The sequence below is a fragment of the Schistocerca americana genome, chromosome 8 (genome assembly GCF_021461395.2).
Source record: "Schistocerca americana isolate TAMUIC-IGC-003095 chromosome 8, iqSchAmer2.1, whole genome shotgun sequence".
Lineage (NCBI taxonomy): Eukaryota > Metazoa > Arthropoda > Insecta > Orthoptera > Acrididae > Schistocerca > Schistocerca americana.
The window spans coordinates 507542049-507564149 of record NC_060126.1 but is presented as its reverse complement, the minus strand read 5'-3'; the positions used below and the strand labels follow the sequence as shown (position 1 = coordinate 507564149).

General features: G+C 45.7%; 1 protein-coding gene across 1 annotated transcript in view; it reads left to right on the top strand.

Annotated features, from left to right (window-relative positions):
- Window positions 1-6916: 6916 nt before the first annotated feature.
- The window catches only part of LOC124545946 (putative fatty acyl-CoA reductase CG5065), a 140377-nt gene continuing 125192 nt past the window's right edge, over window positions 6917-22101 (top strand). The window contains exon 1 of the mRNA XM_047124907.1: window positions 6917-7213. Within this exon, the coding sequence (XP_046980863.1) occupies window positions 6917-7213 (297 nt within the window). The remainder of the gene's footprint in view (window positions 7214-22101) is intronic.

Here is a 22101-nt window from a genome sequence, read left to right as displayed (position 1 = left end):
GTTAAGACTTTATTAGCAACGTATAGTTATTTGGTCATATAGTTGAGAACAGTTTCATACTAATTTACGGAAATACGGAGTTTATTAATTTGTTGAACAGAAATCACTTGCGAATCTAAAAGCGGAATGTGATAATTGTGCAGTTTCTCGTGTTCTGCTAGTAAAAAACGAGTGGCGTCCCACATAAACAAACTGATTGGAAATTTAATCACTTCTAAAACAACAGTTCCTCACTAAGAGTTCCACACAGCCTGAAAATTACGGATTCACGACCTACGCGCTGTTTTCTGCGCCGGGGACAACAACTGTAGAAGACTGCAAGCTGGTGGACGTTTGTCAGAACTCGGGTATTCCACTCAGGGCGGTGGAAGGAAATAGGCACCTCACGTGTACTGCAATCTTAGTACAAATGAGAGCACTGACAGGTCACCTGTGGTGACACAGAGCAGGTATGAAAAAGAGAAACATTTTTGAGGGAAAGAAGTTCAGCATTCGCACGTATATATAACCTCTCTCTCTAACTTGTCTCTTTTTCAGCTTCCCGTATGAGGTGCCTCGGGCCTCACCTGGGACACCGACCTCCACTGCGCCTCCCCATGAGCCCTACCTTACCAGTTGACTGGATTCGTGATTTCCTGTCAGGACGGTCGCAGTTCGTAGTAATAGACGGCAAATCATCGAGTAAAACTGAAGTGATATCAGGTGTTCCCCAGGGAAGCGTCCTGGGACCTCTGCTGTTCCTGATCTATATAAATGACCTGGGTGACAATCTGAGCAGTTCTCTTAGGTTGTTCGCAGATGATGCTGTAATTTACCGTCTAGTAAGGTCATCTCAAGACCAGTATCAGTTGCAAAGCGATTTAGAAAAAATTGCTGTATGGTGTGGCAGGTGGCAGCTGACGCTAAATAACGAAAAGTGTGAGATGATCCACATGAGTTCCAAAAGAAATCCGTTGGAATTCGATTACTCGTTAATAGTACAATTCTCAAGGCTGTCAATTCAACTAATTATCTGGGTGTTAAAATTACGAACAACTTCAGTTGCAAAGACCACATAGATAATATCGTGGGGAAGGCGAGCCAAAGGTTGCGTTTCATTGGCAGGACACTTAGAAGATGCAACAAGCCCACTAAAGAGACAGCTTACACTACACTCGTTCGTCCTCTGTTAGAATATTGCTGCGCGGTGTGGGATCCTTACCAGGTGGGATTGACGGAGGACATCGAAACGGTGCAAAAAAGGGCAGCTCGTTTTGTGTTATCACGTAATAGGGGAGAGAGTGTGGCAGTTGGGATGGAAGTCATTAAAGCAAAGACGTTTTTCGTCGCGGCGAGATCTATTTACGAAATTTCAGTCACCAACTTTCTCTTCCGAATGCGAAAATATTTTGTTGAGCCCAACCTACATAGGTAGGAATGATCATCAAAATAAAATAAGAGAAATCAGAGCTCGAACAGAAAGGTTTAGGTGTTCGTTTTTCCCACGCGCTGTTCGGGAGTGGAATGGTAGAGAGATAGTATGACTGTGGTTCGATGAACTCTCTGCCAAGCACTTAAATGTGAATTGCAGAGTAACCGTGTGGATGTAGATGGTCTTCACTGACAATTAGACGGCGGGCAACGGCGTTGTTCCAGATTCTGGGCGGAGGGCGGAGGGCGTGTGTCCAGCACGGCCTGGCAGAGGCGACATTTCTGACCGGCACTGAGCATTTCTTGGCAGGTTGGACACGGCGTCTTAGCTCGGATATTCTAGCGATGATTTTTGGGTGCGGGCGCTAAACAGCAAGGTCATCAGTACCGTTGCACGAATGATATACAGACGAGCGAGGTTATTATTATTATTATTATCGTATGCATCAATTACAGTAATACACATTTAGCAAAACAAAGAAATATATATAAATATGAACATGTGAAATTATATACAGTACACAAGTTTTAAAACGGCTCAGGCTACACTCGTATGTTGATGGACTCGATCCAGCGGAGTGCCTCGTGGGATGCTTGATGGAGCTCCTCAGTGCCACCAGGGAAGCGTCTGATTGGACAGTCATTCACAGTGTGGCTCACTGTTTGGGTGTCACCATAGTCACACACACTGTCACTTGAAAAGCCCCACTTGTGCATGTTGTATTTGCACCTACCCTCTTCCGTCCGATATCTGTTTAACTGCACTCACACCAACATTGGTTAGTGGAAGCCTGGAACTGGAACTGTTGGATTGTCTACAAAGTTCGTGGTTTCGGGTTCTTGTAGCTTTCCACTCACGTTTCCACTCTGCGTCCTGGTCGAATCCTGTGGATAGCATTTGGACTCCCATTTCATATGCTGGTCTTCTATATTTGAGGCGTTTCCTGGGCAGTGATAGCAAATCGCCGCGAAGAGGGATCGAGTTGTTTTCAGAAACTTGCTGACAGAGGTTGTAAAGCACAGCCTTTCTACGGAGGTCTGGTGGACAAATGTTTGAAAGCACGGGTAGCCAGCAAGTAGGTGTAGACCGGACTGTACCTCTAATTACTCTCATAACTGAGTTCAGTTGTACGTCTACTTTCGCAACATGCGTGCTTCGGAGCCAAACTGGTGCACAGTATTCTGCTGCAGAGTATACCAGTGCGAGGGATGCTCCTCGGAGAACTGATGTGGTTGCTCCCCATGTACTGCCTGCCAGCTTTCTCACAAGGCTCACTCGTGTTTGTATCTTCTTGGCCAAGTTGGAAAGGTGTTTTTTGTATGTTAAAGTTCTGTCCAGAGTGACTCCCAGGTATTTTGGGCATTTGTTCTATCTGACTGTGACAAGAGCGCCGAACTGTGGACTGATCTTTGCTGATGAAAGGCGATTAGAGAGGTGGAGCAGGCTTACCTCGGTTTTAGAAACATTTGATCTCAGTCGCCATGTCTCAAAATACTCATAAAGTTTAGTAAGGCTGTGCATTAGCTGTTCTTCACATTCAGAAAGCTCTTCACTCTTATATGAAATTGCCAGGTCATCGGCATATTGAAATTTTCGGCAGGTCAAATTCTGCAGGTCAGCTGTGTAGAGGTTGAATAACACTGGAGCAAGAACAGAGGCCTGAGGTAATTCGTTATTGAGTACATGCCATCTGCTTTTCTCTTCTCCTTGATGTAAATTTAAACCGCCTTTTGCTTAACATGTTATTTAAGAGGTCGCCTAGAGTTTTGCAACGTATTGCTCTCAAAAATTTTAATAACAGGCTCTCGCACCACACTGTGACATAAGCTGCTGACAGGTCAATGAACGCTACTCCAGTTTTAAGTTTCTTTTGGTATCCACATTCTATGTCAGTAGTCAAGGAGAGGACTTGTTCACAGCAGCTTCTATAAGGTCTGAATCCAGCTTGTTCAGGTGGTATCATAGCATTAATTTGATCTTGGACTCGGTTTAGAATCATTCTTTCCAATAGCTTGTAAGCACAGCTAAGAAGAGATATTGGGCGGAAGTGTTCTGCAGCTGTTCCCTCTTTCCCTGGCTTTTTGGTAGCGATAATTTTTGCTCTTTGAAATTTTTTGGGTAATGTTGCTGTACGCAGAATTTCGTTGAAAAGGCAAACCAGCCAATTTCGCGTTACAGGTCCACTGTGCACCAAAAATTCAGGGTAAAGCCCGTCTGCACTTCCAGCTTTTATACATTTCGTATTCTTAAGGGCTGTCTCCAGTTCAGTGATTGTAAATGGAGAAGAGAATTCTGGGTTATGTTATGAGCATGGTGAAAATATATCAAAAAATATAAGAAATCCGAAAACCAAGTTGCATTCATACAAAGGAATTAAAAAAAGACGACCCCGATAACGTGAGCATCCGAAAATCCCTCGATGAAAGCCCTCAGCAGAACATCTCTCTGTCCGAATAGGCCTCGGATGGCGCAGTGCTACTGACCGACCGGCACGTCACCCTGAGCCTATATGCAGATACGAAGGGCCTGTGCATCTCTCTCCTGACCGCTACCAGCTTTCGTGACTGGAGACATTACTTCTCAGTCAGGTAGGTCCTCAGTTTGGTCCACAAGGGCTGAGGGCACCCCGCTGGCCGACATCGCTCGGCAGTCCCGGACGGTCACCCATCCAAGTACTAGCCAAGCACGACAGTGCTTAACTTCGGTGATCTGACGGGAAGCGGTGTTACCACTGCAGCAAGGCTGTTCGCCACACAGCAGAATAAATATGAATACAGACGCGGTTAAACAGGTACAGGTGACAGTGGCTGGATGACTGCTTAGAAATTACGGGTGACCGAGTGGCTATGACACATTGAAATCTCACTTACAGGATTTTGGGAACGACTGCGGATGTCAAACAAAATTTTAAAACGCGAAGCACACTCGCTTTATTTTCAGTTAAAATAGAATGCAAGTAGGTCGTCTTATGAAACATATTCAATTAAAACACGTCGTATTAACAGCTGTGTCCCAAACCTATGATAAGCTGGAGGCTTCTCGCGACGTAAGAGAGAGACGTAAATATGGTCCGTCGTAGGTTCTAACCTGGTTCTGGAAACTAGCTAATTGTACGACTGAATGAAAATCACATGCAGCTTACTACGGGCCATATTTACGTTTATTAAACATTTGGAGGCTGTGAATCCCCACAAATACAAAATTTTAACTACAGAGTCGCCTAGGGACTCGAATTGAGACCCTTGTCGCCGGCAGTGTGGCCGAGCGGTTCTAGGCGCTTCAGTCTGGAACCGCGAAACCGCTACGGTCGCAGGTTCGAATCCTGCCTCGGGCATGGGTGTGTGTGTCGTCCTTAGGTTAGTTAGGTTTAAGTAGTTCTAAGTTCTAGGGGACTGATGACCTCAGATGTTAAGTCCCATAGTGCTCAGAGCCATTTGAACCATTTTTTGAGACCGTTGTCACGTTGTATATAATGGCCTGCCAGACACCATCAGAGCTGGGTAACTTGACACATGTGCAGAAGAAGAAGACACGAATGCTCGTTCTCACTGCTGGCTGCGTGAGATGGCGTTTACTTATTAGGTACGGTACATTCTAAGCTTCAGCAGTAAAAAAGGTTGCCAATTCGGCACCTACTCACAGTTTACTGGCCTGCGCGAAGGCGCGGGATCGATAGTATGTGTTATTGTGTCTTCTGTTAACTTTTGAGAACCTGCTTACTTTCCGGCCCACTGGGGACAGCCGGAGCTACGCCGTCTTCAGCTGATCAGTGGCGCTCGTAGAATGAGTCGTGCGACGGAGTGAGCTCGGACGTGTCCGCTGGTGATGGAATGGAGGCGCTACGTCGCCATATGATTCCATCTTGTGGCAGGGTGGGAAACTTCTACTTGGCGCCTTCTACTTTCGTTGCGCTTCCCGCAATCCAGGCTTGACTCTTAACATTGAAGAGCGCCTTAAGAAGGAAGTTAGCCTGAGTGGATGAAGTCAGGCGCACGACATTGAGGGCTACGAAGCTGTTACCTGCAGTGGCCTTATGTCGGTGGCAGTGAACCAAAAGTATGTCTTATTGTCTCGAACGAAAAGTTTTCTAGTTAAGCTGTGTATGAAAGGCTTATTTCTCATTAATCTCACATCTACATACACGCTCCGCTAGCCACCAAGCGGTGTGTGGCGGAGGGCACAATTTGCGCCAAAGTCATTTTTCCCCCCCTCTGTTGGACTCGCGGATCGCGCGAGGGAAAAACGACTGTCTGAACGCGTCAGTACGAGCTCTTATTTCCCTTATCTTTGAATGGTGATCATTGCTCGATTTGAAAGCTGGTGGTAATAATACATGCTCTACATCCTCGGTGAAGGTTGGATTTCGGAATTCAGCGCCTTCCGTTTAGCGCGCCGTCTATCTGCAACTGTGGCCCACTTCAAACTGTCTGAGATTTGTAACGCTCTCGCGATGGCTAAATGTACCAGTCACGAATCTTGCCGCTTTTCTTTGGACCTTCTCAATCTCTTGAATCAGACTCAACTGGTAAGGGTCCCATACAGACGGACAGTACTTTAAGACTGGATGAACTAACTTATTGTAAGGTATTCCCATTGTTGAAGGACTACATCGCTTCAGGATTCTACCAATAAACCACAATCTAGAGTTCGCCTTACCCGTTAATTGTGTAATGTGATCATTCCATTTGAGATCATTTCGAATAGCCACACCCAGATACTTGACGGATGTTACCGCTTCCAAAGACTGATCATTTATTTCGTACTCATATATTAATGGGGATTTTCGCCTTGTTATACGCAGTAGGTTACACTTACTAAAATAGAGATATAACTGCCAATCATTACACCACACATTTATTTTCTGCAAATCCTCATTGATTTGTTCACAACTTTCGTGTGATGCTACTTTCCTGTACACTACAGCATCATCGGCAAACAGTCTAAGGCCGCTGTCAGTACCATCAACCAGATCGTTTATGTAAATCGTAAAAAGCAGAGGACCTATTACGCTGCCCTGGGGCACACCTGAAGTTACTCTTGTTTCTGTCGAAGTTACCCCGTTCAGGACAACATACTGCTCCCTGTCTGTTAGAAAACATTTTATCCAACCGCATATGTCACTGGATAGACAGAGTTGGTAAAACTACTGAATTCAATAAATGTTTTTTTATGCTTAAATACGGAGATACGTTTTGCAGGAACTTGTATGTTTGTCATTTTGGTAGAAGGCTAAGTTAAATTAACTTTGTACTAATACCTCGGTAAAAATAATTACTGTCACCCACCTATCAGTTACGAAACACTTGCTGCTTTTGCTTGCAGTTTCGCCCTCGGGCCTCGTCCATTTTGTGCTCTTAATCCAGCACAGTTAGCAAGGACTCGACGTCTAGATTCCGAAAAACACACGAAGACTCGAGGGCAGCCGTTCGTAGTGATTTTGATTTCCTTTAGCTGTCCACACCGCCAGTCGAAAGTTCGCCTCCGGCTGTAGTGTGGAACTAATGAATGGCGAACCCGTGTGACTTTTACGAGCGCCGTCGTCGCCTGCAGGTGTTCGACCGGCTGCGGCAGGCGGGCGGCGGGTCGGCGCTGGAGAAGCTGCGCGCCGTGGCGGGCGACGCGCAGGCGCCGGGGCTGGCGCTCGGCGCCGCGGACGCGGCGGCGCTGCAGGCCGAGGTGAGCGTCGTCTTCCACTGCGCCGCCAGCGTCAGCTTCCGCCAGCCGCTGGCCGCCGCCCTGCTGCTCAACGTGCGCGGCACCAGGGAGGTCGCGCTGCTCGCCACGCGCATGCGCCGCCTGCAGGTGAGGCCCGCGCGCCGCCACAGATATACCTGGCGCTACAGCGACCTCTGTGCTAACCGTGGAGGTATAAGGAGGGGGGATGGCACTATGGCCGTCTGCTGTACATCTGTTTGAAGGCGGTGGGCATGGTCGGCCGCCATGTTTGATTGGTCAAAACAGTGACAGGGCTCTTGTTAGAATTGCTTGTTCTTCGTATTTAACGTTATGTCTGCGAAATAATTTCAGATGATGTTGAGTGTTACATTGTTTACATGCATAACACAACGTCAGAATAGCTTTTTCAGACGTTTTCGTTTTGTTTTTAATGCGTTTTTGCCCCAGCAATAAAACTGATTTGGTCTCGTTAACTTAAGTGTTTCTTTTGGATACGAACTTCGAATGATAAAAAATAATAGTGTACAAAGCTCTTTTCAAACTCAAATCACCTTTTACTGTATTTGTGTCGATGGAAACTGAAAGCAGAACCCGAAAGCTATGCTTGTTTACATACCGGACGATATTTCTTACTCGTTTACACACTTATACAAAATTTCATTTGTAAATACAAACATAGTTTGTGCTTCAGAAACGAGTCTTCTGACCAAACTGCAATGGCGGAGCTCGGTTTCTGTCGGCTTCAAGTTTGTGACGTCATGGCATCTCCCCTCCTTATACCTCCATGGTGCTAACCATGGAGGTAAGAATAAGGGGAGATGGCGCTACGTATCCCAGCCGTACTACGTTTTGAAGCCATGGGGGCGTGGCTCGCTGCCATGACACTCTGACCAAAACATTGCCAGTGTGCTATAGCGCTGCGTGTATTACGGTCGCTAATTGCACCATATACGCATGCAACGTCATGAGATTGGTTGTTTCAAAGTTTTTGTTTAAAATAAAATCTCGTAAAGGCGAAATTCCGCGTTTCTTCTGATTAAAAATAGTTTTTAATGTAATATTACGAATAGCTAGCCTTCAATGTAAACGATACAATTTTGTTAATTCAGTAATAAACGTGTGTCACAAACTAAATAATAGAAACTGAAAACTAACTTAGCTATACCCTCCCTCCAAAGCCCCATAAATACATCTTGTTTGTAATACGTACTGGGACATTTCAGTTACGTTACACTACTGGGAAACACTGTTCATTGCCACCAATATTTACTTAAATACAGTACATAGAATGGCAAATCTACACAGTGTCCTGTTTAGGCCTATACTTTACGCCAGTTAATGTAGTGTTAGCTTTTAATTTGGTACATGATGAAGACAAAGTGAGTTACTCAACACTCGATTATCGACGATACGTACGTATTATACTGAAACGTGAACTTGAAAACTAAGAATTTAATTCTTTGAATTAACATACCTTTTGCAAATGTTTTGGGTGTGTAGGGAAAACTGATGGTACAGCATTTTCTCGGAGCCTTACTGTTGAAAGGGAAGTTCGGTCTATGTCCTCTTCTCGGAAATGCTGAGAACATATAGTGCTCCATTTAGACGCACGCCAATTCTTCCTCCTCATGGCATTCTCCCACAGAGCTTTCCGACTTTTATTTTTAGGAAATCTAAAATCATACAGGAGAAAAACACGCTATAGTACAGGTACCGATGTAGCACACGTTCATTCACAATGAAGTTGTAAAATCACACTTAACGAGACCACTTACACACGAAATGTTATTCCCTTCGATTTCGCATCACAATCAGAACGAATTCGTACACCCGAACACCACACAAGTCACCATAATAGCGCAAAATCCTTCCAAAAGCGAGCGACAAGCCTATGCACACAAGCTTACAGCAGCAATGTTTTGGTCGGATTGAGATGGCTACCCTCGGCTTCACATAGCTTCACAGCTGTGACGTCACGGCGTCTCCCTCTATTCTTACCTCCATGGTGCTAACTGTATGTCCGCCATCTTAACTAGCCCAAAACAATGGAGAGACGTCTACAGACGTTAAAGTAACTTCTGGCGTGCCCATAGAGTAAATATCTCTGGAGTGAGCATTGCGTTCTGCGCATGTTCAAACACAAAACCGGGATTGTCAAGTGTTTTCGGGACTTCGCTGTGCGTGTGTGCTTTCTGCAGCGTTTGAAGTTATAATATCAAGAGTTTTTGTTGTGTTTCACCGTTTGTTGATAGTGTAATAGCGATGGTGAATTACTGTTGTTGCTACGGATGCAAAGAAAAATATGTGAAAGGAGAGATAGTAACTTTTCATGGGTACATTCCATATAGCTCTAATTATAGTTATATTATTAAGATACACTGTATATGTTTAAAAATTTCGAGATGCATTATAATTAAGGCTTGATTCTGTAGACCTATTTCTCTACGATTTTATGACTATGATAGATATTACGGCTCGTACAAAAGCTTACAAACAATCGCTTCCTCTCGTAAATTTGCTAGTGGAACAGGAAAGGGAATGGTTCGTTGTTTCAGCAAATACTATCCTCCATGCATTTATCAGTGAATTGTCGATTGTGTATATAGATTATGCAGTCTACTATTTATTTAATAAACTGGGAGCAAGTACCTAAAATGGGTTAAATAAATACTTCAAAGTCCCACCACTACGAAAAATTGTGCTTTAGGTCGCAAAAACGAGAAAATAAATACGCAGAAACAGCAGAAAAAAGGACGAATTAGCAGGGATATAATCGCTAATGTGTGGCAAATTCGGTGTTTTTCGGACACTTGCAAGAGTACTAGCGTACTGTCAAGTCGTTTTGCAAGACTATCACTGCTAAAACGTACGTCAGGCTCTGTAATAATATAAAGTGCCGTATCATACCGAAAACTACCAAGAACAGAGTGCATCTGAACTGTGACACCTATCGCAAAGAAGCAGGATGTAATATCACTTGCCCTTAAAAGTTATGTAGCTGGTTTATTCCCGGTATCAAATAGGATACTGTTAAAATGTTTGCGCAACATATATAAATAATCCACGACATGTTCAAAAAGAATCCGTCTGTACTGGGGATGTAGTGACATTCTAAATATACAGGGCGCTATACGGACAAACACACGACGTCCCGAGATCACGTAACCAGGCCGGCAATGTATGTTGACAGCACAAACTCTGTTCTGCGCATGTGAATGCTCACTCCAGAGATATTTACTCTATGCGCTAACTGTATGTCTGCCATCTTAACTAGCCCAAAACAATGGAGAGACGTCTACAGACGTTAAAGTAACTTTTGGTGTGCCACAGGGGAGTGTTACGGGACCATTGCTTTCCACAGTATACATAAATGACCTAGTAGATAGTGTCGGAAGTTCCGTGCGGCTTTTCGCAGATGATGCTGTAGTATACAGAGAAGTTGCAGCATTAGAAAATTGCAGCGAAATGCGGGAAGATCTGCAGCGGATAGGCACTTGGTGCAGGGAGTGGCAACTGACCCTTAACATAGACAAATGTAATGTATTGCCAATACATAGAAAGAAGGATCCTTTATTGTACAATTACATGATAGCGGAACAAACATTGGTAGCAGTTACTTCTGTAAAATATCTGGGAGTATGCGTACGGAACGATTTGAAGTGGAATGATCGTATAAAATTAATTGCTGGTAAGGCGGGTGCCAGGTTGAGATTCATTGGGAGAGTCCTTACAAAATGTAGTCCATCAACAAGGGAGGTGGCTTACAAAACACTCGTTCGACCTATACTCGAGTATTGCTCATCAGTGTGTGATCCGTACCAGGTGGAGTTGACGGAGGAGATTGAGAAGATCCAAAGAAGAGCGGCGCGTTTCGTCACAGGGTTATTTGGTAAGCGTGATAGCGTTACGGAGAGGTTTAGCAAACTCAAGTGGCAGAATCTGCAAGGGAGGGGCTCTGCATCACGGTGTAGCTTGCTGTGCAGGTTTAGAGAGGGTGCGTTTGTGGATGAGGTATCGAATATATTGCTTCCCCCTACTTCTACCGCTCGAGGAGATCACGAATGTAAAATTAGAGAGATTCGAGCGCACATGGAGGCTTTCCGGCAGTCGTTCTTCCCGCGAACCGTACGCGACTGGAACAGGAAAGGGAGGTAATGACAGTGGCTTGTAAAGTGCCCTCCGCCACACACCGTTGGGTGGTTTGCGGAGTATAAATGTAGATGTAGATAATAGGTTCACCGCATTCGTACTCCCATAGTTCACCGCGGTGACGCTTCCCCGTTCGAAATTGCCTTCCTGACACTGTTATTCGTGTAATCTCTATAATTTTTAGTGTTTAAAACAGTTATTGCGCGCACACGACGGAAATAATGAACGAGAAGCACTCGTAAACAGTTGTCTGGTAATGTTTTGGGCTCCTCGAAATGGCGCCCACTCTAGCGTCAAAACAGCATGCAGCGTAAGTCTGTAGTCCCACCTTCCTTCTTTTTTCACCTCCACGATCGAACTCCAGCTGTCTGAACGTGCCGGCCAAAGACGCTCCTATTTTGTTTCCTGCCTAATTACACGTGGGTGCCACGAAGTGTCGAGAACACAAAATGAAAATACTTTTCATTCTGCTCTGACATCAGGCTATTACACTGCATGTTGATATAAAGTTCAAATCTAGAAATAAGAAACGAATTCTTTGTCATGTACAGACTATTGGAATTTTATTTTTTATTTTTTTGTCTGACTATAACACGGTGCACTATGTGGATGACAAGAATCTGCACACACACCGCAGTTCCGTGCTCCGAGATCAGAGATGAATACCCACGTAATATAGAGATCACTGTGGCACTCCCTGCTGTCAAAGTTTGTTATCGTATGACAGTTCAAGTGACACTAGAGCTCCTAGTGGCCAGATACCCAACTGTAAAACTGATGTTCTTTTAAAATATTTTTTTACTTCATTTACTAAATAGTTACTATATTTCTGTGGCCGATGCACTACTAAATTATGAAAAGACCTGAATGATTGTGAAATAACGCAAAAATCTCACTGAGTCAAATATATAACGTGATGTGAACAAGTATTACTTTCAAGTATGTGTATAATTGCAGCTTACGCCACTGAAAGCAAGGCAGTTCAAACACAGTATTTCATTCATGAGAAAGGTATATATTTCCATTGCTTTGTGTTCTTATTACGATAGTCACATTCCTTGACACTTTGACAATTTTACACGGAATACGATGATCTGTACATTGTTACACTTCACTTCCCAACAGGCAAATGTTTTTGTAAATATAATTATTTGTTCTGCGTTGAAGAGTCTTGTTGTTCCTGGCTCCGATGTTTGACAGGTTAAGTAATATTTTCGGACCTCCTTTCTTCTAGGTTGGGAAACAGTTATTACTGTTGACGATTCACTGTCACGTCTGTATGGTTCTCTCTTCAGTTACTGTTGTAGTGGTTTATTTGGTACGTTAAGTTATGTATTGCATTCTTCGCAAGTTTCCTACATTCCACATTAACTGTGTAACTTCACGTTGTTCTATTGATATACGACATCTCTCTGGAAAAGTCAGGTCTCTTATTGTTTACTAGCAACTTTTCATTATTAAAGTAAAATTACGCACTTCAGTTATTGCCTGTAGGTTGCAAAAGAAACGTAAGTAAACTGTCCTCTAATGTACTGTTTCTTACCCCTCAGGATATTAGTAAACCTTAAGTATGACAAATGTGGTGTCATTTTTTTATATTGCTGCTATTTGTTGTACTGCATACACACTCCCTTTTTCAAAACAACTGTATTTGGTCAAAAGCGCTATGTAATGCGAAACTGATCAGTACACGTGAGGCAAACCTACCAGTATACAATGAGGCACAGAGCCTGTCAGACAGATTCGCCAGGCGAATTAAAAGGAAACTCCAGACCTTCCACTACATGGCTTGGGACCACACACTACAGACAGCTGAGCAAAACCAGGAGAAACTCTGGAAACGCCTCAAATCAGTAATAATAAACTACACCTCTATTCAGCCTCTAGGGAATGCCCACAGCATGAGGTCAAATGGTTACCCACTGCTACCTCTAGATCCTGAGGTCCCAGGTCCAATTTCTAGCCGTGCCGGAGATTTTCTCCAGCCACGGATTGGGTGTTTGTGTTGTCCTCATTTCATCTGATCTTCATCGAGGAGCAAGTTGCCGAAATGGCGCCGAATAGAGAGACTTGCACCAGTCGCCTCATCCAGTCCAGTCGAGGTCTTCTGGCCAGTAATGTGTTGTGCCACTGCCTTTCAGCCTGACGGTTGTAGCTCGTGGCCCAGCAAACGGAAAGCTGGCAACGTGTTCCAACACAACAAACTGTAGAGAGTGTGGAGGAAACTGTTCTCAGAGGCAGGACTGTCTTTTTCAAGGGGGTGCAAGAGGTGTGGAGCCAATACGAGCCAGTGCAGGTACCTCGGGGGCGCGAGTGGGGTGCCTTGTACTGTGTACAGTCTGCCCAGTCTTGAAAATTACTGAACATTCATTCATTTTACCTGTAAAAATATAGGCACCAATACTTTTTACAAATATGCCTCATTGAGCTTTTGGCACAGATGCCGCAGTGGCACAAAAGAAGACAGTTCGAATAAGTAGCAGGGCAAAGGGGGCACCATCCCACTTTGCATTGTTGCCAAATTTATTCAAGATGATGGATCCAAGATGGCGGCCATATATGACGGGAAATTCAAATTTTTGTGGGAAAATAGGTCAACTGGGCTACCTCCACTTGTTGTGATGTTTAAAGCTTTCCCAGCGTACTGATTGTTCCATAAAAACACGGGAGAAGTGCTGGGTATCAGTAACGTCCTGCCACTATATTTTGGCGCAGAGTCTTCTGGCCATCTTCAGGTGAGTGACACTGTAGTAGTACTGACGAGTACACCCTGAGCTGCGCTATTTAAAGCCTTGTGAGGTGACATTGCGCCGGCCGGAGTGGCCGTGCAGTTCTAGGTGCTGCAGTCTGGAACCGAGCGACCGCTACGGTCGCAGGTTCGAATCCTACCTCGGGCATGGCTGTGTGTGATGTCCTTAGGTTAGTTAGGTTTAATTAGTTCTAAGTTCTAGGCGACTGATGACCTGAGAAGTTAAGTCGCATAGTACTCAGAGCCATTTGAGCCATTTTTTTAGGTGACATTGCGCATGCGCTGCTCAGCGTGCGCGTTCATAACGGCTCCGTGCGCTGCGCCTCGCGCCCTCCACTGCGAAAGCCTGGCGTATCGGTGTCAGGTCGATTTCCATCTTTATGCAGATAACTACGTCAACTACGAAGTTTCTCTATAACTGGATTCCAAGCAAAGTTTAGATGATAACCGTTTTCTCGATTGATGAGAGTCTCGTTGTCAGACAATCTTATTTCCACAAAAATTTTGGCCCATACATCAAACTTTTAGAGCTCGATTATCAATGAATCTGTGGAAATAAGATTGTCCGACAATGACTCTCATCAGTCGAGATAACGGTTATCAGCTAAACTCTGGTTGGAATCCTGTTATAGAGAAACTTCGTAGTCGACGTAGTTATCTGCATCGACCTGACACCGATACGCCAGGCTTTCGCAGTGGAGGGCGCGAGGCGCAGCACACGGAGCCGTTATGAACACGCACGCTGAGCAGCGCATGCGCAATGTCACCTCACAAGGCTTTAAATAGCGGAGCTCAGCGCGTGCTCGCCAGTACTACTACAGTGGCACTCACCTGAAGATGGCCAGAAGACTCCGCGCCGAAATATCGTGGCAGGACGTTACTGATACCCGGCACTTCTCCTATGTTGTTATGGAACTACCTCCTCTTGCCTAACTCCACTCACCCACACACCTGGAATGCAGCGAAATTTAAAAAAAAAATGGCGGGATATTCAAATTTCTTGTGCGGTCACCTTGAGGTCCGAAGACCAAGTAACCTTGTTCATGACACCACCACACAAGGGCACTGTTGAAACTCCCCCACAGCCTTTCCCCGTCCAATCCCCCACTCCCCTTCGCCCTCCCACCCTTCCTCCCCTCCCCTCCCCTCCCCACCCCTCCCTTCCTCCATCTGGAAATTGGCAGGAAATTCACTCAGTCTGTGTCGAGCTGTTGGACTGGGAGGATCTCACGATATTAGGTTAATATGTGCAGGTGTAAGGCAATGTTTTATCTGCCAGGAAGTTTCATTGTTTAATCAATTTGTTTAAGAATATTGTTTGTGTATTTCTGAAATCGCAGTACACCTCGAAAATAATGGTAGTGTTTAAACAATTTAGATGATTTTAAACAACTGTGATACATTTCTTTTTTTTATTCTGATAGGAAAAGGAACCATGTTATTACACTGACACAGATCATCATCATCATCATCATCATCATCATCATCAGCCAATTCAATCATTAAATGATGTGGCCTCTTCGAGTCGTGGATTCAGGTAGGATTTCAGCAGTCTTCTCCAAGTGGGACGGTCTTGGGCAGTTCTCTCACAGGTGTTACCAGCGATCTTCTTGATATGTTTGTCCCATCTGTCTGGTGGTCTTCCTCTAGGCCTCCGGTGCTCTCTCGGACTCCACTCCAGTGCTAGCTTCGTCCATCTGTTGTCTTTTCTTCTTGCGATGTGGCCAGCCCGCTGCCATTTCAAGGAACCTACTGTCTCTAAGATGTCATTAACTTTCGTCACAGACCGGATGTCATCTGCCCTTTTCCTGTCCTTTCTTGTATAGCCCAGCATTGATCTCTCCATGGCTCTCTGTGCTGTCCGAAGTTTCCCTTTTGTAAATGAGTTCAGTGACCATGTCTCGCAGCCATACGTCATCACATGAAGAATGTATTGATCAAATACTGCTTTCTTCAAATTTACTGGCATTTTTGATCTGAATACTTTTGAATTCTTCTCTAATGCTTGCCAGCCACACTTGACGCGTCGATAGATTTCTGGCCTTATGTCTCCCTTCATACACTCCTGGAAATTGAAATAAGAACACCGTGAATTCATTGTCCCAGGAAGGGGAAACTTTATTGACACATTCCTGGGGTCAGATACATCACATGATCACACTGACAGAACCACAGGCACATAGACACAGGCAACAGAGCATGCACAATGTCGGCACTAGTACAGTGTATATCCACCTTTCGCAGCAATGCAGGCTGCTATTCTCCCATGGAGACGATCGTAGAGATGCTGGATGTAGTCCTGTGGAACGGCTTGCCATGCCATTTCCACCTGGCGCCTCAGTTGGACCAGCGTTCGTGCTGGACGTGCAGACCGCGTGAGACGACGCGTCATCCAGTCCCAAACATGCTCAATGGGGGACAGATCCGGAGATCTTGCTGGCCAGGGTAGTTGACTTACACCTTCTAGAGCACGTTGGGTGGCACGGGATACATGCGGACGTGCATTGTCCTGTTGGAACAGCAAGTTCCCTTGCCGGTCTAGGAATGGTAGAACGATGGGTTCGATGACGGTTTGGATGTACCATGCACTATTGAGTGTCCCCTCGACGATCACCAGTGGTGTACGGCCAGTGTAGGAGATCGCTCCCCACATCATGATGCCGGGTGTTGGCCCTGTGTGCCTCGGTCGTATGCAGTCCTGATTGTGGCGCTCACCTGCACGGCGCCAAACACGCATACGACCATCATTGGCACCAAGGCAGAAGCGACTCTCATCGCTGAAGACGACACGTCTCCATTCGTCCCTCCATTCACGCCTGTCGCGACACCACTGGAGGCGGGCTGCACGATGTTGGGGCGTGAGCGGAAGACGGCCTAACGGTGTGCGGGACTGTAGCCCAGCTTCATGGAGACGGTTGCGAATGGTCCTCGCTGATACCCCAGGAGCAACAGTGTCCCTAATTTGCTGGGAAGTGGCGGTGCGGTCCCCTACGGCACTGCGTAGGATCCTACGGTCTTGGCGTGCATCCGTGCGTCGCTGCGGTCCGGTCCCAGGTCGACGGGCACGTCCACCTTCCGCCGACCACTGGCGACAACATCGATGTACTGTGGAGACCTCACGCCCCACGTGTTGAGCAATTCGGCGGTACGTCCATCCGGCCTCCCGCATGCCCACTATACGCCCTCGCTCAAAGTCCGTCAACTGCACATACGGTTCACGTCCACGCTGTCGCGGCATGCTACCAGTGTTAAAGACTGCGATGGAGCTCCGTATGCCACGGCAAACTGGCTGACACTGACGGCGGCGGTGCACAAATGCTGCGCAGCTAGCGCCATTCGACGGCCGACACCGCGGTTCCTGGTGTGTCCGCTGTGCCGTGCGTGTGATCATTGCTTGTACAGCCCTCTCGCAGTGACCGGAGCAAGTATGGTGGGTCTGACACACCGGTGTCAATGTGTTCTTTTTTCCATTTCCAGGAGTGTATTTATAATCTGGCCAAGGTAGACACAGATAGCACTAAATATATCTGGCGATCCCGTCTCGCCGTGCACCAGAGTTACGTTCACTGGAAGCAGCCATGCGGTGGGCTCGCAGCTCCGACCAGGGCCTAACACAGGGCAGCCGCAGGTCCACACTGAGCACCTCCTGTCGTGCGGGGAAATACCTCGGCCCTCCTCCTAATCCCTGTGCTACACCGATATCCCTTGTGGTCCAACACAAACTGCTTCAGGAATTATTAAACCTGGTGTCTAAGCAATGTGCAGAATATACTCACAATGCACGTTGAAGATGTTTGTCCCATCTGTCTGGTGGTCTTCCTCTAGGCCTCCGGTACTCTCTCGGACTCCACTCCAGTGCTAGCAAATGCTGCTGCTTCAGAAAATGTGCCACACGGAATATTAAACAATTCACTTCACAAACTGAATACAGGGTGTCACAAAAAGGTACGGCCAAACTTTCAGGAAACATTCCTCACACACAAATAAAGAAAAGATGTTATGTGGACATGCGTCCGGAAACGCTTAATTTCCACGTTAGAGCTCATTTTAGTTTCGTCAGTATGTACTGTACTTCCTCGATTCACCGCCAGTTGGCCCAATTGAAGGAAGGTAATGTCGACTTCGGTGCTTGTGTTGACATGCGACTCATTGCTCTACAGTACTAGCATCGAGCACATCAGTACGTAGTATCAACAGGTTAGTGTTCACCACGAACGTGGTTTTGCAGTCAGTGCAATGTTTACAAATGCGCAGTTGGCAGATGCCCATTTGATGTATGGATTAGCACGGGGCAATAGCCGTGGCGCGGTACGTTTGTATCGAGACAGATTTCCAGAACGAAGGTGTCCCGACAGGAAGACGTTCGAAGCAATTGATCGGCGTCTTAGGGAGCACGGAACATTCCAGCCTATGACTCGCGACTGGGGAAGACCTACAACGACGAGGACACCTGCAATGGACGAGGCAATTCTTCGTGCAGTTGACGATAACTCTAATGTCAGCGTCAGAGAAGATGCTGCTGTACAAGGTAACGTTGACCACGTCACTGTATGGAGAGTGCTACGGGAGAACCAATTGTTTCCGTACCATGTACAGCGTGTGCAGCCACTATCAGCAGCTGATTGGCCTCCACGGGTACACTTCTGCGAATGGTTCATCCGACAATGTGTCAATCCTCATTTCAGTGCAAATTTTCTCTTTACGGATGAGGCTTCATTCCAACGTGATCAAATTGTAAATTTTCACAATCAACATGTGTGGGCTGACGAGAATCCGCACGCAATTGTGCAATCACGTCATCAACACAGATTTTCTGTGAACGTTTGGGCAGGTATTGTTGGTGATGTCTCGATTGGGTCCCATGTTCTTCCACCTACGCTCAATGCAGCGCGTTATCATGATTTCATACGGGATACTCTACCTGTGCTGCTAGAACATGTGCCTTTACAAGTACGACACAACATGTGGTTCATGCACGATGGAGCTCCTGCACATTTCAGTCGAAGTGTTTGTACGCTTCTCAACAACAGAATCGGTGACCGATGGATTGGTAGAGGCGGACCAATTCCGTGGCCTCCACGCTCTCCTGACATCAACCCTCTTGACTTTCATTTATGGGGGCATTTGAAAGCTCTTGTCTACGCAACCCCGGTACCAAATGTTCGTATTGTGGACGGCTGTGATACAATACGCCATTCTCCAGGGCTGCATCAGCGCATCAGGGATTCCATGCGACGGAGGTTGGATGCTTGTATCCTCGCTAACAGAGGACATTTTGAACATTTCCTGTGACAAAGTATTTGAAGTAACGCTGGTACGTCTTATTGCTGTGTGTCTCCATTCCATGATTAATGTGATTTGAAGAGAAATAGTAAAATGAGCTCTAACATGGAAAGTAAGCGTTTCCGAACACATGTACACATAACATATTTTCTTTCTTTGTGTGTGAGGAATGTTTCCTGAAAGATTGGCCGTACCTTTTTGCAACACCCTGTATACATCACAAAACTGCTACTCGAAACACACTTGCACATAAAGCACCGTGGGAGCTGTAGCTGGTGCGGCGACCGTTTCCAGACTTTGGAATTATGTGAATGTTTACTTTCTAAGCCATGTCAATAGAAATGGTTCGTCAATCGCGAATTAATTTACCGATCCTGAAATCGACATCAGCTGCAATATCCGATTTTACACGCCAAAACAACGATATTTGGTAGTCGAAATACATATCTCTATAACTCTAAATAGGATGTCCAGGACTTTTTGATTTTTAACTGCTTGTTTGAATGCACTGCCAGTGAGAGAAAAATTTCTGAGTCCTGCAGCTGCTGTTGTGTTCATCACTTTTCTGAAACGCTGAATGGGCTTAGCTTATATTTCCTCCTGCAGTCAGGGATGTTCAGGCTCTTAGTTTTTATTTTCCTCTCTTGTCGAGGCACACTGGTGTCTAAGCACAGATGGGAAAGTCGGACCGATTACACATCTAAAATTTCATGACATACTTTGAAACCCATCACAGACCACGAGAAGAAAACACAAACAGAATTCGAAGCATTGTCCTACAAAAGAGAAAAATGGCTGGAATTTTAGGTCAATTTTCGATGTCCCACAACTACCGGTCTGGAGCTGCTCTAAAGCCACAATGGCGGTGCAGGGGGAGGGAGACGGCGTTCCACCTGTCCGAACCAGTGGAAGCTGGTCTGCTTGGACTCACCACTGAACACTCAAACAAAAAAGACACCACATGACTCTCAGACGTCACAGATCTTTCCGCAGCTACCTTGTTCTGCCCCTGTGTTATTCGAGTCAGTCTGTAGAGGCTACTATGTCCCACACAAAGGATGTCTTATGACTGTCAGATGTAGCGGAACTTCCTGTGAATGGAGCATTCTGATTTGTTCCTGCTGAATTTAAACTCCAAATTGCTTATGCTGGTGTGGGGGCACTGTCCACCACTTTCCGCAGACGGGTAAATTACTAGAAGTGCAGTGAAAAACCATTTTGTACAGACCGAATAACATACAGCAAGCATATTGCACTGACAGTTAAACCCTGTAAAAGTGGTTTACAGATCATAAAACATGGAAACTATTGCCAGAGACACTTGCTCAGTTACACAGCTTCTGCTACTGTCGAGGAAAGCTTGAATTTTTCGGCGTGAAACCGATCTCCAACCAGGCTATATCACCACAAACAATTGTACCACCATACCATAACCATGTAGTAAACACAATTCGTATCCTTCACCATACAAAATAATCACTTCTGCATCCTGCGTATAGCTATCGACCACCAGACACTCGAACATATATCGCAAAGACAGATAGATCCCAAAAAACATAAGCACATGCACCATATACGAGGTGTGGCTAGAAAAAAACCGGACTAGTACTGGTGAAACAATAAAACGAATGCAATAAGGCTGAAAGTCGCATGGCCTGTCACGTGACTCTCGCTCCGCCTACTGCTCGAGTTTCATCTGCCTCCTGCACTCAGTCTGCCCGTGGCGTCTGTTTTAAGTAGTTGACATTTTGTCTGTGCGTCGGAAAATGTTGAGTGTACAGAAAGAACAGCGTGTTAACATCCAATTTTGTTTCAAACTAGGAAAATCTGCAAGTGAAACGTTTGTAATGTTACAACAAGTGCACGGCGATGATTGTTTATCGCGAACACAAGTGTTTGAGTGGTTTAAACGATTTAAAGATGGCCGCGAAGACACCAGTGATGACACTCGCACTGGCAGACCATTGTCAGCAAAAACTAATGCAAACATTGAAAAAATCGGTAAACTTGTTCGACAAGATCGCCGTTTAACAATCAGAGCAGTGTCTGAGTTAACAGGAGTTGACTTGTTGTCTTGTCGAACAAGTTTACCGATTTTTTCAATGTTTGCATTAGTTTTTGCTGACAATGGTCTGCCAGTGCGAGTGTCATCACTGGTGTCTTCGCGGCCATCTTTAAATCGTTTAAACCACTCAAACACTTGTGTTCGCGATAAACAATCATCGCCGTGCACTTGTTGTAACATTACAAACGTTTCACTTGCAGATTTTCCTAGTTTGAAACAAAATTGGATGTTAACACGCTGTTCTTTCTGTACACTCAACATTTTCCGACGCACAGACAAAACGTCAACTACTTAAAACAGACGCCACGGGCAGACTGAGTGCAGGAGGCAGATGAAACTCGAGCAGTAGGCGGAGCGAGAGTCACGTGACAGGCCACGCGACTTTCAGCCTTATTGCATTCGTTTTATTGTTTCACCAGTACTAGTCCGGTTTTTTCTAGCCACACCTCGTATAGTCGCAACACTAGATATTTCCCGTGCTGTCACAAGGCAACAAGGCAGCTGCTCCCCCCTCCCCCCCCCCCCGGCCACACACACACACACACACACACACACACACACACACACACACATGCCTGATGCGTAAGCAGAGTTCCCTCTGTGGACAGCGGTCACTCTCCAAACTGGTGTATAGACGGTTCGCTGGTTCCCCTGTCAACAAAATGTCTCATCACGTTGATCTCGTGATGCTATCAGCTGATGACAATGCAGCACGGTTGCAAGGGTCATATAAATGTGGACATATTGCGAACCCTTTCACACTGCCTT